The sequence below is a fragment of the Nelumbo nucifera genome, chromosome 7 (assembly GCF_055504915.1).
Source record: "Nelumbo nucifera cultivar China Antique chromosome 7, China Antique-T2T, whole genome shotgun sequence".
Lineage (NCBI taxonomy): Eukaryota > Viridiplantae > Streptophyta > Magnoliopsida > Proteales > Nelumbonaceae > Nelumbo > Nelumbo nucifera.
In genome coordinates, this window is record NC_142655.1 from 24,311,966 (window position 1) to 24,328,022 (window position 16,057).

The 16,057-nt window shown below is 38.5% G+C and overlaps 1 protein-coding gene across 1 annotated transcript in view; it reads left to right on the forward strand.

The window, feature by feature from the left end:
• The first annotated feature begins 9,697 nt into the window (after positions 1-9,697).
• Positions 9,698-16,057, forward strand: part of LOC104593495 (NF-kappa-B inhibitor-like protein) — a 28,248-nt gene continuing 21,888 nt past the window's right edge. The window contains exon 1 of the mRNA XM_010253369.3: positions 9,698-9,961. Coding sequence (XP_010251671.1) covers positions 9,802-9,961 — 160 coding nt within the window. The 5' untranslated portion in view covers positions 9,698-9,801. The remainder of the gene's footprint in view (positions 9,962-16,057) is intronic.

Here is a 16,057-nt window from a genome sequence, read left to right on the forward strand (position 1 = left end):
GGTCGTAGCTCCAGGGGCGGCAGTTGCAGGTTTGATGAACTGCTTGCAGGAACCCCTGTTGACAAGAACTGGGCATCCTCTTTTTTGTAACCCTTGAACCCCTCAAGAAGCCTTGGCCTTGTGAATTGGGCTAACCAACCCCTTCTCCAGGGTCCTTGGGGTCCTTTTTATAGAGAAGGGTGGACAAAACTCGAATTAGAGAGAAAGAGAGGGGCGACTAGTGGGTTTATGTAGAAAATGGGCGCCCCTACGGTTTAGGAATGGAGGGTTTGGATTAAACTAGAGGGATCCTATGGCTAGAGTGAAAAGGAGAGGGTGCCTATAAGTATGGAGAGCTGGGATTTAAGCTCCTAGGACTTAATGGTGAAGATTTGGGCGCCTATGGTTGAAAGGCTAAGATAGAGAGTGAAATAAAGGGCTAAGATCTACTGGCAAAAGGCTTAATGGTGGGGATTAAGAATTAGGTGGCGGCTAGGGTTTGTTAGAGGTGAAAAGAATGAGTGGGGAGGTGCCTTCGAGTTTGCTAAGGAGAGGGGAGTATGCTAATATAGTAGGAGGGGTGCTTTTCTGGGTTTAGCCGATAGGAGGCGCTCTCCTGTGCTAGTTTTTCACATAAACACCCCCTCTCTCAGTTGGAATTCTCACCAGCTTCCCAAAATTTGCAAAAAACTCTATAGATTTCCCAGTTTTACCAAGAATTTGCACAGGGACTCTCAAAGGTCACAACATTGAATTTAACCGAAAAAAAGGTATAGATTAGTTAGTCTAAGGTCTAAAATACCCCTAAAATGGTGACCTTAAGGCATTAAAATACAGGACGATTAGCATCGCCTCCGATGGCCATGCCTTCTATTTTTCTCTTATCTGCCTCTACTATGACGAGATCTAAGAGTCAGATCTAAAAAACACAAATATGTTAGATCTACATCACTAAATTCATCAGATGGAAAAAATGGTGGCATAAAATGGTATAACCTTCGTCAGTGATGAAGAAGGTGATGGTCGGAGCTATGACCATTGAAGGTGTGAAACTTGGATGGGGAAGAACGAAAATGAGTCCAAAATGAGAAAAAAATACAAAAAAAAGTGGCATAAAGAGAAGAGAAAGGAGAAGAAAAAAGTGTTTAGATGACCTACCTTTGTCGAAAATGATGATGGAGACGGTGGAGTTGTGATCATTGGGGTGTCTGAAACTCGGTTGAGAAGGTGAGGAATTATCACCTTCGATAAAATTTTCCCACTTGGTTCTCACTGTTTTCGTTTCTCAGTGGGGTCACACTTACTTGGTGAGACCCTGCATCCCTATTTTTGTGAATTCATTTATCATCGCGTCTCACTGTTTCTCCCAAATCAAACACAAAAAAGGAAGAACCTAAAGAGAATAATCTTTCTTTCTCATCCTTGTCGTGGCAACCAAACGGATTGTAGGAGATCCCAACTCTCTCTAGAGGTGTCAAAAAGTTGGGGTAAATTTAAGACAAATAAAGGGAAGTGATAAGAAGGTTCAGATAGGGGTGGGTGGGCCAGGTTAGACTTTTGGCAAAATTTTAATGGGCCGGGTTTGGCCTGAAGCAGTGTAAAATGCTAATTGTGTCAACAACATTCTCTTCAACTCAAGGTGTTCTTTTTTTTTTATGGAAAAAGGTGGACTACACAAGCCTGGGTAGCTCTTCCCCTTACATCCGCTTCACAAATAAAATTAAAATCACATGTACTAAACTCATTACTACCCTCTCGATTATTAAGAGCTTTATGAGCTAACCAATCAGCCAACTGATTCGCTTCTCGATGCATATGCTTGAATATGATATTAAGGTTAAAAAATTCAACAAGGTTTCAACATTCCCTAATGATACTAGCCAATCTCCACAGGGGTGCTCGACCATTGAGACAATCTATAACTAGTTTAGAGTCTCATTCGATGGTGATTTGCTGGTCCCTAAAGTTAATCACGATGTTGATAGCTTCCCATTCAGCCCATGCTTCCGCAAGGTTGATCGTCGTGATACCAATCCCAATCACTTTGGTCTCGAGGACATAACCTTGATGGTTCCTAGCAACACACCCAATGGCACAATTGCCATTAATTGAACAAGAAGCATCAAAGTTGATTTTGATGCAATCGGTTTTGGGCTTATAGCACTTAACAAGATTTAAACTTTGCCAATGATATTCTCTACATTACTAAAAGCTCCATTAAAATATTTTTATTTATATTCTTCCAAATGAACCAAGAAACATAAGTAAATTTTTCTCTCAGGAAATTCTCCCTGGAATAACCATTTGGCTTGTTAGGTAAAGACCACTACTGCTTGATCAACGAGAAAGAGTTCTCGGGAATTGGAAATTCCTCATCACATCTCCTCCAAATTTGTTTAGATTTTTCACATCTAATAAACTAGTGATCAAAGTCATCTACCTCCCCACAAAAGACACAAGCTGGATCAATCCTTAGACCCCTGGTGTTAGCACCCAATTTTTGCTCGGTCCCCTTCACACTACTTCTTTGCACTTCCCTTTTGCACTCCAAAAACTTGAAACACAACCAGATCAACTTGAGACTTTCCAAATATGAAAAAAATCCTCCTTTGACACAATCCACATGACAAACAAGAACTTTAATCAAGCATCATCCCCAGACTTAAAAAACTATAACTTAGTTACACATCAATTCTCATGACTAAACTCTAAAGATCCACCGTTCATCACGCCAACTTCCTTTCTAACAGTCCCGATCTATGCGATATTCAAATTCCAACTCCTCCAAAATCAAATCCAATATATCCATCACCCAAGATCACTAGGAGATAATCAACTAGTGAATCCCACCATGAGTCTTCAACAACCAACCACAAAAACATTAAGATCCCATTCGGATGGCCCTAAATAATTACCAAGATTGACTATATATTTCTTAGACTAGAACCATCCACTTGACTCCTCACCCTAATCCATGCCTACCTACCAAATTGTAGCTCAAAATTCCTTCGTTTAACCCCTCATCAAGCCTAGACCCTATTTTAACAAATCTTAGTAATTAGAGCCTACCATCCATCATCCCAACTTCACTTGACAAATCAGACCTTACCACTGTGTTCGGAGACCCAAAAAACCCTAGCAAGTTAAGTCTCACGACCAAACACGTCCGTTTGACGGTTGAAAAAGTAAGATTCCTTTTCGAACCCTCTCGTTGATTGAAAAACCATAAGCTAAGACCATGATCTGAACTAAATCAATCAATTTACACCTCTGATCAAAGATCCATCACTTCCATTAGATTCATGATGGTCAAAAGTGCCAATCCACCAAATTTCATCCCAAAATTCCCCGTTTGACCCTTTATCAAATAAAGATTTTGTTTCAGCAATTATTGTTGATTCGAACTTGTCAACCATAGATCTCAATCATCCCGACCCATTTGTCTGATCAGACCTCACCACTATGTTTAGAGACCCAAAAAACCCCAGGACGCCAAATTTCATGACCAAACTCATTCATTTGACCATTAATCTAGAAAGATACCATTTCGACGTACCATATTAAATTGCCACATCATCTGGCCCAACCTGAAGCCTTCAAAGGGTGATGGCTGATGTCAAACCCATTCTTGACCCATTAGAACACTTTGACCAATCAAACAAAGACCAAGAAAAGACAAAATAGCTTTAAAAAGTTCATCAAATTTATATTTTCTACCACTATCAGCCCCAAATACGTGGCTGCAACATCTGGTACGCCCCAAGCTCCCATTGGATGCACAAAACCCATGAAAACCACCCCCAAATCGAAGAAAGAGTTTCAACAAACAGGAAAGCTTGACTAGGCATCATTTTCTTTGAAGAATCTTTGCCTATTTGTGTGTAAAACCTCTGTTAAATCCCAGACACTGTAGCTGAAAGAATTCAAACCTGACCCCCTCCCTTTTTCTATAAATACTGATCTAATCCAAGATCAAAGGGGGGGACTGGAAGAGAGGAAATTTAAGAGAAGTTCCTAGAGAAAGAAAGAAAGAGAAGATGGGAGTTTTCCAACTCCTGTAACACACCCAATTTTTTTGAAACCACAAAATCCTTGAAGCCAAGCTCAAGCCTCATCCCCTGTTTTCCAATTTCAACACCAGAAATGCCCAGCTTAGCTCCTGCCTTGCTCAAGTTTCATTGGAAGTTCTTTCAGTTGCTGGAAAGTTTGTGTCAAGGTCGTACATTTGAGGTAAGCCTCTCATTCCACCATATCTTTGCTTTTAGTGTAGTTTCAAGTTGCTTAAAGCCCTGAAATCTTGGGAAACTTGCATTCCTAACTTCCTCCAATTGAGAAAAAGAGGTAGAAAGGCGAGGATCTTAGGGAAACTAGTACCTAAGACCCGATAACATCACCTCAAATCAATTATGGGCGAAGTTTGAAACATTTTCACTAGATTTCAGGAGCTTTGAGCAATCGTGTTAGTTCGTGTCTTGTTGGAATTTAAGCCTAAATAACTCCAGTTTTGAGCTACTACAGTAACTTGAAGAGAAGGGTGCCTAATACCTTCCATCTCCCAATCCTTAGAACCCTAAATCTCTTGGTTGTGTGCCTTTCCCATGGAAAACGGAATCACTATCAAAGGCCTAACTCGAGATTTCCATACTTGAAAATGAGGACCCATTTCCTCTAAAAAATGGGTGGTGACTCCAAATCTTTGAGTCAACCATGAGCTTTTCGGAGCTCACACCTGGCTATAAGATTATTTTTTTTTGTGAGAAGTCTATTATTTAATAAGAGATAGAGAAAATTTTAAATTTTTGGGGGGAGCATGAGCTTCCAAAAATTAATTTGATAGTTGGCAGTAAAACACTCACCACTATTAAACCGACACTCCTCTTCATAAGCTGTTTTAACCGATAAGTTACCATCCAGGGTGAATTTCCAAACTTTCATCTTCATAGTCCCCATGAGGAATTAATATAGGCTGGATACACTACCAAGCCTGGTAAGTGGCAATAGGCTTAATAAGATCCTCTTTCCACACTCTCCTTTCAAGGTCCATTACCAGCCCATGAATCCAACTAGAAATTTACATTTTTTTCCATTGTCGATGCTCCACATAGAACCCCTTTTAATAAGCTCTCTTGAAGTTAAAATGTCTTTCCAAGCTCAAGAAGAGCTATTCTTTTTTTGTATCCCATAAATTGTTGTTATTAAGGTATTTATTAGTCATAACCTCGACCCAAAGATTGTCATGGCAATTTAAAATTTTCCACCCCATTTTTTGGGAGAGCAAACCCTACTCTACCTGACAAGATGAATGAGGTTTTGACTCTTTTCATTCGATCAAATAAAGTTCCTTTGGTCTTTTTCTAAATCAGCGACCACACTACTTGGAATTTTAAAAGCTTGCATAAAAAATTGAGGAATCATTGAGGCAGAAGAATTAATTAAAGTTAATCTCCCATCTAGAGAGAGAATATTTTTCCAACCTGCTAGTTTATTATTCATTTTTTCTTTCAAGAGTTTGAAAGCATCCTTTCTCACTCTACCCTCAATAATGGGAGCACCAAGATAGGTTGTATTCCTATTCCCAATTGGGATTTTAAGAATTCTGGCCATAATTTTCTAATGCCTATTGGGGATGTTTTGGAAAAGGAAATGGTCGATTTAAAATGATTGGGAAATTGACTAGATGCTTTTGCAAACTTGTCCAAGATTTCACTGATTTTAATACGAGCATTAATAGAGGCTTTAGCAAAAATGTTACAATCATCCGCAAACTGAAGAATTGGAATTTTCGAACCTCCCTTAGAGGCTTTACAACCAATATCACTCTTGCCACCCACAACCTCATTATGAAAATTACTTGCAAGGGATTTAGCACAAAGGACAAAAATATACGGGGAGAGGGGATCACCCTGCCAAATACCCCTACTAGCCCTAATGGTACGAGTAGGAGATCCATTTAAGAGAATCTAAAGAGAAATTGAAGTGATGCACTCCATCACCCACCATTCAGACACATGGCATTTTTTGAGAAGTTGCTATTAAAGCCCACAACCCACTACCACCATTAAGACAAGTGGCCTTATCATTTTCTAGAAAGCTAGACACGTGGCAATTTTTGAAAAATCTCTACTAAAGCCAACAACCCACTACCAGGTTATTGCTCCTCACCATTCAGACACATGGCCTTTTCATTTTTTTGGAAAGCTAGACATGTGACATTTTCTGAGAAGTTGCTGTTAAAGCCCACAACCCACCCATTACCACAATTTTCAATCCATTCCTAAAAAATGCAGAAAATACAAAAGTGGTTATCCACAACCACTTCTGCCTACATTCTATCAATATCAGTTAATCATTAACCATTTGCGTATCATAACAAAAGCAAACTATCCATATTCTAATAATTATTGAAAAACTATTTTTTGAAATAAATATTTCATGAAGTTTTAATAATTATTTAAAATATTAATTGATATAAATTTAACAGTATTGATTCCATAATATAAATTTAACATTATTGATTCCCCATACTTAATATGTGGTCATTCACTAGTTTTCAACAGCACTTGTACCTAGACATTTAGTGTCTCTAATAATTGATGTCTGATGTATTCCCACCATCGCCATTCCCCACCACTAATAATGAGATTTTAGAAACCAAGTGATATAAAATTATATTGTCATAATATGAAATATTGGAAAAAAACTGATGACTGATGAATAAACTTGTATTTCAAATTAAAGAGACAAAATGAGGGAAAAAAATTGTGTCACTCTCTTTTTTTATGATATCTTCTAAAGGGCTACACAACGGGGTAACCCATCACCCAAACCCATAACTCCCAACCCAGGTGCAAATGGGATTTGATCCCAAATCTCTGCTAGGAGACCTTACCAACCAACTGGTTGGCACATTGCAAACAAAATATACTAGTTAAAAGTTAAAATGTCCTTATATTGATATATACGGGCGCCTTAAATAAATAATAAAATATATTTTTTGGTGGGTATGAGGAATTCTGAAATGAAGAGTGAAGACTCGAGATGCACTGTTGGTACATTGTTTAGTTTGGTTTGTAAGAAAAGAAAGAGCTTCCCTTTCATCTCACAATTTTGGCTGCGTTTGAAACGATGCAAATGGAGTGTAAATCCCGGTTCAGGGTAAATTTGCACTTTGGTTCACTTTGACTTTGTCTGGCAACATTACATTTATGCATTGGCAAATGACAAAAAACACATTTTCCAATGCATATTTACATTGATAATTAAACGTAAAAGTACATCAATAAAAAAGAAGTAAATTTACATTCAAGTGGGCTTTTGATAAAAAAAGGCATGTTTTATTCAGAATTCGTGTTTGCATCGAGTGCAGCTAAAGTATGTTAGATAAGAAGGTAAATTTGTCAATGCAAAACTAACCCAACTTTGTAATTTATATTGGACCGTTTTATACTCTTTTCCAAACACAGCCTTTCTTTTCATCCATTCCATACAATCTCTGAAAAATTTGCACTTGGGCTTTTAGGAAAATGATGTCATGTCTTTGAACAAGCATTAACTTTCATCTCTTGGCATCTTGGAGGAATCAGATTCTTTAGAGTATCCAATTTTTCTGAAGTCTGAAATACCCATTTGTACTCATCCTCCATTAGTAACATTTCTCAAACAGTTCTGAGCTCCTTAGAGATAGATGACTATGTTAACAACATTTCTCATTCTTCCTTTGAATTGCTGGCTTTTCATCCTTTCAACAAAGGGAAGAGTAATAAAGAACCAAGTATCCTGTAAATACGATGGCATCGATTCTCCAAACAATTGGTAATTTGGTATATCTAAACCAGTGACAGTTAAAACTTAAAACAGTAACTAAAAATGGTCCAGATTAGAGTAACTTAAAAACCAAAGTTCTATAAGATGATCAAGTGCCGCTGCAGTGTTGAGTGCTCGAGCTCTGCTTCAGCATTGCCCTTGAACATCTTCTATCCCTTTTTTTATTCCTTTTTCCTCCTTTTATTTCTATTCTTCCCTTTCATCTTTTCTTCCCTTCATTGATCATATAATCATCTTTTACGTAAGGGCAAATATGGCAATTTATCATTTAAGGCTCCTTGTGTCTCGATAATTGATTTACCTGGATAAATGCACTTATCTGGTCAAATATTTCTTGATAAATACTTTTTTACGAATAAGAGCACTTAGTGGTAAAATAACCAATTTATCCAAAAAAGTGACTATTGAAGAACAATATTATTCCATCACGTATTAACCATTTTTGGCACATATATTAATAAGTAATTTATCCAAATCCAAGGAGAGTATTACATTACTTCCTTAGATAAATTAGTTGTTTGAGAATCATTCTTGATGGAGGACGATTTGACCTGACTTATGAAACGGTGACACGTAGACACTGACTCAACACGAGCGACAGCTCAGCATTGTAGCCTAGTGCGACCAAGTGATGGGCCCATAAAATAGCTCGCTACATTGTAGCTCACAAAAGGAGCAGCTCGCCACAACGCGAGCTCCGGGTTCCCCTAGCTACCTTTGAAGGGACACTCCGAGGCAGCTTTAGCTAGCGAGCTGGGGGAATTAGCTCGCCCGAGCTCCCAAGCAGACAAGTCATCCCAAGGACCAATTCTATTAAGGGTAATCCTGAAGTATTCCGAGCTCGCTACAAAGTAGCTCGCGAATGAGCCGCGTGAGCACTCCTCCGGAAGCTCCTATCTGACAGGCCGTACCAATCAGACTGCGCCACGTCCCTTACTGACGGCGTAGTCCCTGTCCTTTCGACAGTCCACGTCTACGTCTCTCAGCAGGTGGAGGCGTGCCTGCCATTTTGGAGACGTGTCACTCACCCGGGCGAGGCATACGCCACAACGGCCACCTGCGCAGCCCTGGCAGGTAATGGCTGTGGCAGGAGCCCAGTGGGTTATGCCCGACCTGACGTGAATGCCCCTATAAAAGCCCTCAGGGCAGAAGAGAAACTTCTAATCTCTCGAGTATAGTGGTATCTTCCAGGAGCCACGTGAGTGCCAGTTAGGAGTGACCGGATCGCGCTACATCAATTCTTATCTGCAAAACCCTCTAATATTAGATCAGAAAACAAACCTAAATTTATTTCTTTTCCGTGAAACCTACTAATTATCCAATGCCTAAAACTTAACAATGATAGTGATGTTTGGCATCGATGCTCTTTTATGAGAAAACGGCGCCATGTAGGTGCCACATCAGAGAAAGTGGTGCTTCAAACAACACCCTCTTGTTTGGTACCGTTTTTCCAAAAAAAAAAAAACGTTGCTCTATACCATGCTTTAGAAATTGGGAAAGTATGATTTGGAGCAATGCTAAATTCAATATTTTCTGAGAAAATGATGCATTACTGCTAGTAGTGCAATAGTGTGGCATCTTCCTAAACTTTGGATAATATAGATAAATGTTAAAAATATTACTAGTAGCATTATTATCAAACAAAACCAATACTATTTTATTAAAAAATGCGTATATGGCAACACCAATTACAAACAAAAAATACAATTCCATATGACTAACACCTACGATGTCAATTTCCAAAGGTGAGTTGTCCATTTCTTAAAAGTTAAAACTTATTATTAGGGTACTTTAGGGAGTTCCTCTTTTGTAATTTTAATTTTTAACCTGGCCAAATCGAAGTAGATATTTTTTTTTTTTTTTTTTTGTCTTTGGTTAGATAATGCTTCCCCCACCTCCGGTCCGCGCTCCTCCCACGGTGAGCTTTTGTAGTTCGAACTTCGAACACTATTCATACCATGAGACTTTCAACCTCACGCAGAGGTCGAAAAGTAAAATATGGAGACCCTCTCAAGAGTTTTGTCCTTTAACAGCATTAACTCTGCAGAGCTAACCAATTCAATTCCATTCCTCATTCGAAGAACACCTCCGTTTCATCGTGTTCGTACCCGTTCAAGCAGAACTTCAGGAACTCTAGCTTTTAGAAGCTCTCTCCGAGGTATTTCTTAACTTCCATTACCGGTTTTGAAACAATAAGGAAATTGGGTTCATCTTATTCTGTATGAGCTTCGTTTTCCGTAATTCGAGTTCAGGAACTCTTCTTCTACCGTTGCCAAATTTGGATTTTCTTATTGATTGGATGAAGAACTCATTGTGTAGTTAAATCGACATTGTACTGTTTCATAACTTTAAGATCACATGCGTGATGGGACGGGGTCTCCGTTCTTTTAAAGCAAATGAAAAGCACTCAAATTCTTCAGGAAATGCAGAATTCCAATTCCCAATTCGGTATTCGGCTTATTTTCCCCCCTATGTGCATGTATTTAGTTATAATTGCTATAATTTGAACAGTGAAGTGGATGAAGAATTTGGAAATGTATAAGGTTTTTCTCCGATCACTATTGTAGTTATAAGTTGTTTATCTGTGTACAACTTAATGGCTGTTCGGTAATATACAAGATTTTGTTTTCTTAAAACAAAAACAAAAGCAACATCTAAAAAAAACAATTGTTTTTATGAAACAACAATTGTATTTGTTTTTATTTTTTCCTGTAAATCATAGAAGATAGAACACCCCCTTAATTTGGGTAGTCTTTCGAAAACATGATGTCTTCTTTGTTTGCACTCCACAAACAAGAGGATCTTGAGTCCTGCTTGCTTTGGTCCTAAAATAGATTTTAGTTTACTTGCTGTTTTTTTTTTTTGTACAGATTTGATTTGTTACTTTTTCTTTCACTTTCCTTTGAAACATGAAGCTTGGGAGCTTAAGCTCAGGGTTTTTAAAGGGCCTATGCCAATTATTATCCACCGAAATAATTACACTCGACAATATTTATCACCACCATGGTTCACAATTTTGATATCAGTGGACATTTCACCATGAAGAGATGACAAAATTTCGCCAGTTTCGCTAAGATATTTGGAAAATCTAAAAAATTTAGGTAAAATTTCTAGAAACATGGAATTAATTATTAAACCTTCAAGGAATCATTAGGATAAATATAATTGCACATTTAACTTTTTTTTTTTGGTATTGAATCACAACCTTGTGCCCTACTGTTTAGAAGTTGACTCAAAGTACCCCAAGTTTTCTGAGAATTGACTAAATCCTCCTACTGTTAGCTCCATTAATGGAAAGATGAAAAGAAGACTACTTTACCTTATTCTCAAAAAAAAAAAGAAAAAGAATAGTAGTACAAGCTGAATGGAAAAATCGAGAATTCATTTCTCACATCTCTCTCAATGTCCATCGTCTCCTTGAGTTCTTCATCCAATTCAGTTTTGCTGCAACAAAGCATGGAGATGGAGAGAGAAGTAATTCATTAATATCAAAAGCCAAAATACAAATGAGCCTCTGTACAATGAGAAACTGTACAGCAGGAAAGCCGATATCCACAAATTTCCAGTCTTCCAAAAACAAAAAAGACTAGATTCCTTACAAATAGGAAGTCTGAATCAAAAAAGGACATATGCCTATTTTTGAATAGGTGATTAACTGCCAACCAGGAGTGTATCATCCCCAAAATTCTGTTAAAAACTTCTTCTTTCGGAGTTTGTCTTCCTTCAAATAACCTGTTATTTCATTCACCCCATACTGCCCAAAAAGCTGCAGCAGGAAGGATACTCCAAGCTACCTTTCCAGCCCTGGGTAAACCTTCAAGTGTCCAAGCTGCTATAAATCCCTTCACATCACCAGAGAAGCACATCTTAACCCCAAACAAATTCAGCACCTTCATCCAAATCCAATGGGTAAAGTCACAGTGAATCAGCAAATAACTAGAAGATTCCACATTTGCCCCACATAAGATGCAGCCCAAATCCTCCACCTCTAAACCTCTTCTAACTAAAATATCTTTTGTTAAAATCTTGTTCAACACTGCTGAGTGTTGACCAAACAAAGAAAGCCAATTTAGAGGGAACAGATCTGCTCCAGATTTTGTCACTTGGGGAGTCACAAGGCTCCTCCCTAGACAAGCTATGGGAGAAGGATTTCACAGAGAAGGTGCCAGATTTCTCAAAGAGCCATTTCCTCTTGTCCTCTCCTACTCCCTTTATCTTTGCTTCTTCCAATACTTGAAATAACCTTACCAAAGAAACCTACTCCCAATCATTTAGATTCCTCCTGAATTGAGGGTTCCAGATACATTGACCATTGTCTTTCCAAGCAATCAGCCACAAGTGCATCCTTGTTTACTGAGATCTGAAATAGATCAGGAAACATATTCATTAAGGGACCCTCACCACACCAGAAATCCTCCCAAAACAGCACCCTGAGGCCATTTCCAACTTCATATTTGATTCCTTTCATAAACTGATGTTGGACTTTTTGAATTGCCTTCCATATAGAGAACCCATAGGATGTTCTGACTTCTTCCGTATCCCACTCTCTTCTCCTCGACCCATATTTGGCCACTATTAATCTTCTCCATAGACTATTTGATTGTTCATTAAATCTCTATAACCACTTCCCCCGCATGGGTGTGCTGATATTTTTCACAGGCCTGATCCCTAAATCCCCATTCTTATTGGAACTGCAGATCCTTCCCCAGTTGACTAGATGACATTTTGGCTCTTCCTTCCAACCCCTCCAGAGAAAATCCCTCATATTCTTTTCTAACACAGCTGCCCACCTGGCCGGAATTGGAAATAGAGACAAGTAGAAAACAGGCAGGGACGATAATACACTTCTGATTAGAGTTACTTTGCCCCCTTTGGATAAATATTTAGTTTTCCACAAAGCCATTTTTCTGTTCACTTTCTCTATGATTGGGTCCCAAATAGCTTGTACTACTATTCTGACATTAACTGCATTCGTGATTCCTTCAGCTCTCACCATTTCTTCCCCTCACTTGTACTGGAAACAGAAAGAAAAAATAGCAATACAAAGATAAAACTACAAACATCAAAGCATGGCTGTTAAATTGCATGGCTTCTCTTGAAATTCCTCATTTGTCTCTTTTCTGTTTGCTGTGTTTCCTGATTTCCTCCGTGTTCTTTTGTTTCTTTTTCCCTTGACATTGCTTGTCTTCCCTTTTGTTTTTCTTAATTGTGATGATATATCTTTTCCATTAAAGAATCAAATACTGAATCTTCACGAAATTTGAGAAACATACATGTAATTCTAGGGTTTGACTTGTTCTTCAAACAAATTGTTATTGCCTTCAGAGGTGTCCTAAAAGAGTTTTCTTTGGGTTTGTGCACTTACCATGCAAGCAGGTGTCTTCGAAGATTATAGAAATTTCTGTTCACTTCAAGTTAGATTACTATGAATGACAGTTTGCTTCAGGTTAGAGTCATGTGCTGGTATAAATATCCAAAAAATTCCTTCTTGGGCATCGGGGGAGGGGGGGTCCTCCTTTAGAGCATTAGAATTAGCTACTTGCCATAGGGTATTACTAGATCTTCTTCTGAGAATATCATTTTAAAAGAATTCATTGTTATCTGTGTTTGTCTGCATCGATATGATTCTTGGGATGAGACCTTTTTGTTTGTTTGCAACAAAGCACAAAGTTGAGACTTTGAAAATTTGAAGAATAATGGAGGGCAAAATTGGCCACAAAAGGGTAATATTGGGTTTTAAAAAAAATCTATACGTCATGTGGTGTCACATATGAATGGATTATGATGGAACACTAACGAATGCTAATGGCAGGGGAGGATTTAGTCAATTGTCAAAAGAAGAAAAACAACCTTTTGAAAAGAAATGATTGTTTAGAAAGTTGCAAAAATTCAAAAGAAAGTAGCAGAAATCAGATTTCAAGAGGAAAGAAGAAGAAGAAGAAGGTGGCGACAACTAGGTTTCAGAGAGAGAGAGAATTTCAAACATAATCTCCTCTCTTACTCCCTTAATTCTATTTCATTAAGTTAAATTTTAGTAATTTACAGAGAGGCCCCTAGTTGGGCAGAAAATAAAAAAAAATATAACATAAGAAAGAATAAAGCCCAGATTAAGGCCCATTACAGCAAAGAACATAAAAGATAAAAAAGATAAACAGCCTATGGGCCATTCGGCCCATCTTCTCTACTCTCCCCCTCAAGTTGAGCATAGATGTCAATCATGCCAAGCTTGCCAGTATCATGCTGAAGTTTAGCCTTGGGAATGCCCTTGGTGAGGAAATTAGCTAACTGGCCTTCAAAGGTGATGAAAGGTGGACGCAGTTCTCCAGAAGCCACTATTTCTCGAATGAAGTGTCTGTCAACTTCAATAGGCTTAGTTCTGTCATGTTGCACTGGGTTGTGAGCAATGTTGATGGCGGCCTGATTATCACAGTATAACATCATTGGCTTATCATGCTCAATACCCAGTTCCTCCATCAAGGATTTAAGCCACAGTAGTTCAGAAACTCCATGAGCCATGACTCTGTATTCTGCTTCGGCTGAAGATCAAGCAACAACTGATTGTTTCTTGCTTCTCCAAGAGACAATATTACCTGCCACCAAGCTACAGTACCCAGAGGTAGATCTTCTGTCATCAATGTTTTTGGCCCAATCAGCATCTGTATAGGCTTCAAGTTTCATATGGCCATGCTTAGCAAATAGCACTCCCTTTCCAGGGGAACCCTTCAAATAACACAGAATCCGCTCTGCTACTGCCATGTGAGTATCCCTGTGAGCATGCATGAACTGACTGATGCAATTGACAGCATATGCAATGTCTGACCGAGTCATGCATAGATAGAGAAGTTTCCAAGTAGTCTCTGGAAGACTCCCTTATGTTTTAACAATATTCCATCTGAAGCAGAGAGTTTATGGCTCATATCGATAGGAGTAGCAACTGGTCTAGCACCCATCTTCCCTATTTCAGAGAGCAAATCAAGAACATACTTTCTCTGAGAGATAAGGATCCCATCCTTGGATCTAGCAACTTCTATGCCAAGAAAGTATCTCAATTCCCGCAGATCTTTGATCTCAAACTCTGTATGAAGGAAAGATTTGAAATTATTAATCCCTGATATATCGTTACCAGTCACAACAATATCATCAACATACACAATCAGGTAAATGACCAAGGATCCTCTCCTCTTCACAAAGAGGGTATGATCAGACTGTGTCTATACATAGCCAAAGCTAACAAGGGCAGCCCTAAACCTTCCAAACCATGCTCTAGGGGACTGTTTAAGTCCATAATGAGATTTCTTCAGCCTACAGACCTTTCCTTTCATATCTGTTTCATACATCCCTAGAGGAAGAGACATATAGACCTCCTCATGTAACTCTCCATTCAGAAATGCATTCTTTACATCCAACTGATAAAGTGACTAGTCTGAGTGTGTAGTCAGAGATAGTAGAGCTATCACAGAAGTCATCTTGGCAACAGGGGCAAAGGTCTCCAGATAATCAATCCCATATGTCTCTGGACATTGGGATTTTGGTTCAAATTTATGTCTCTGGACATTTGGGATATGTACATAACAAGTGCAACCAAAGACACGAAGAGGAATAGGAAAAAGATCCTTATCCGGATAAAGAAGATTGAAGGGAGACTTAAACCCCAAAACCCTGGATGGCATACGGTTAATAAGGTAGGTAGCAGTGAGAACAGCATCACCCCAAAATTTTGTAGGGACGTGAGGCAAATAGAATACTTCTTGCGACTTCAACAATTTTCTTTCAACAACTCCATTCTGTTCTGGGGTCCTAACACAGGAGCCTTGGTGAATAACCCCCAAATCAGTGAGATAGCAAGTCAGGTTTTTCTCAAAATATTCTTTTGCATTGTCGGATCTGAAAATTTTAATTTTGGTATCAAACTGGGTTAGGACAAATTCATGGAATTGCCTCACAAGTCTGGGAACTTCATCACGGGACTTCATCAAAAATATCCAAGTGAACCGAGAAAAGTCATCAATGAACAAGATAAAATATTTGTAGCCACCCATAGAAGGTAAGTGGTAAGGCCCCCATACAGAAGAGTGCACAATATGAAAAGGAGAAGAAGATCTTTTATTACTTAGAGGATATTTGTTTTTACAATGTTTTGACAGTTCACACGACTCACAATGAAGATTGGACAAACTAATTCCCTTAAACAGTTTTGGGAATAAATGACTTAATGCAGAAAAAGACAAATGACCCAAACAAAAATGACAAAACA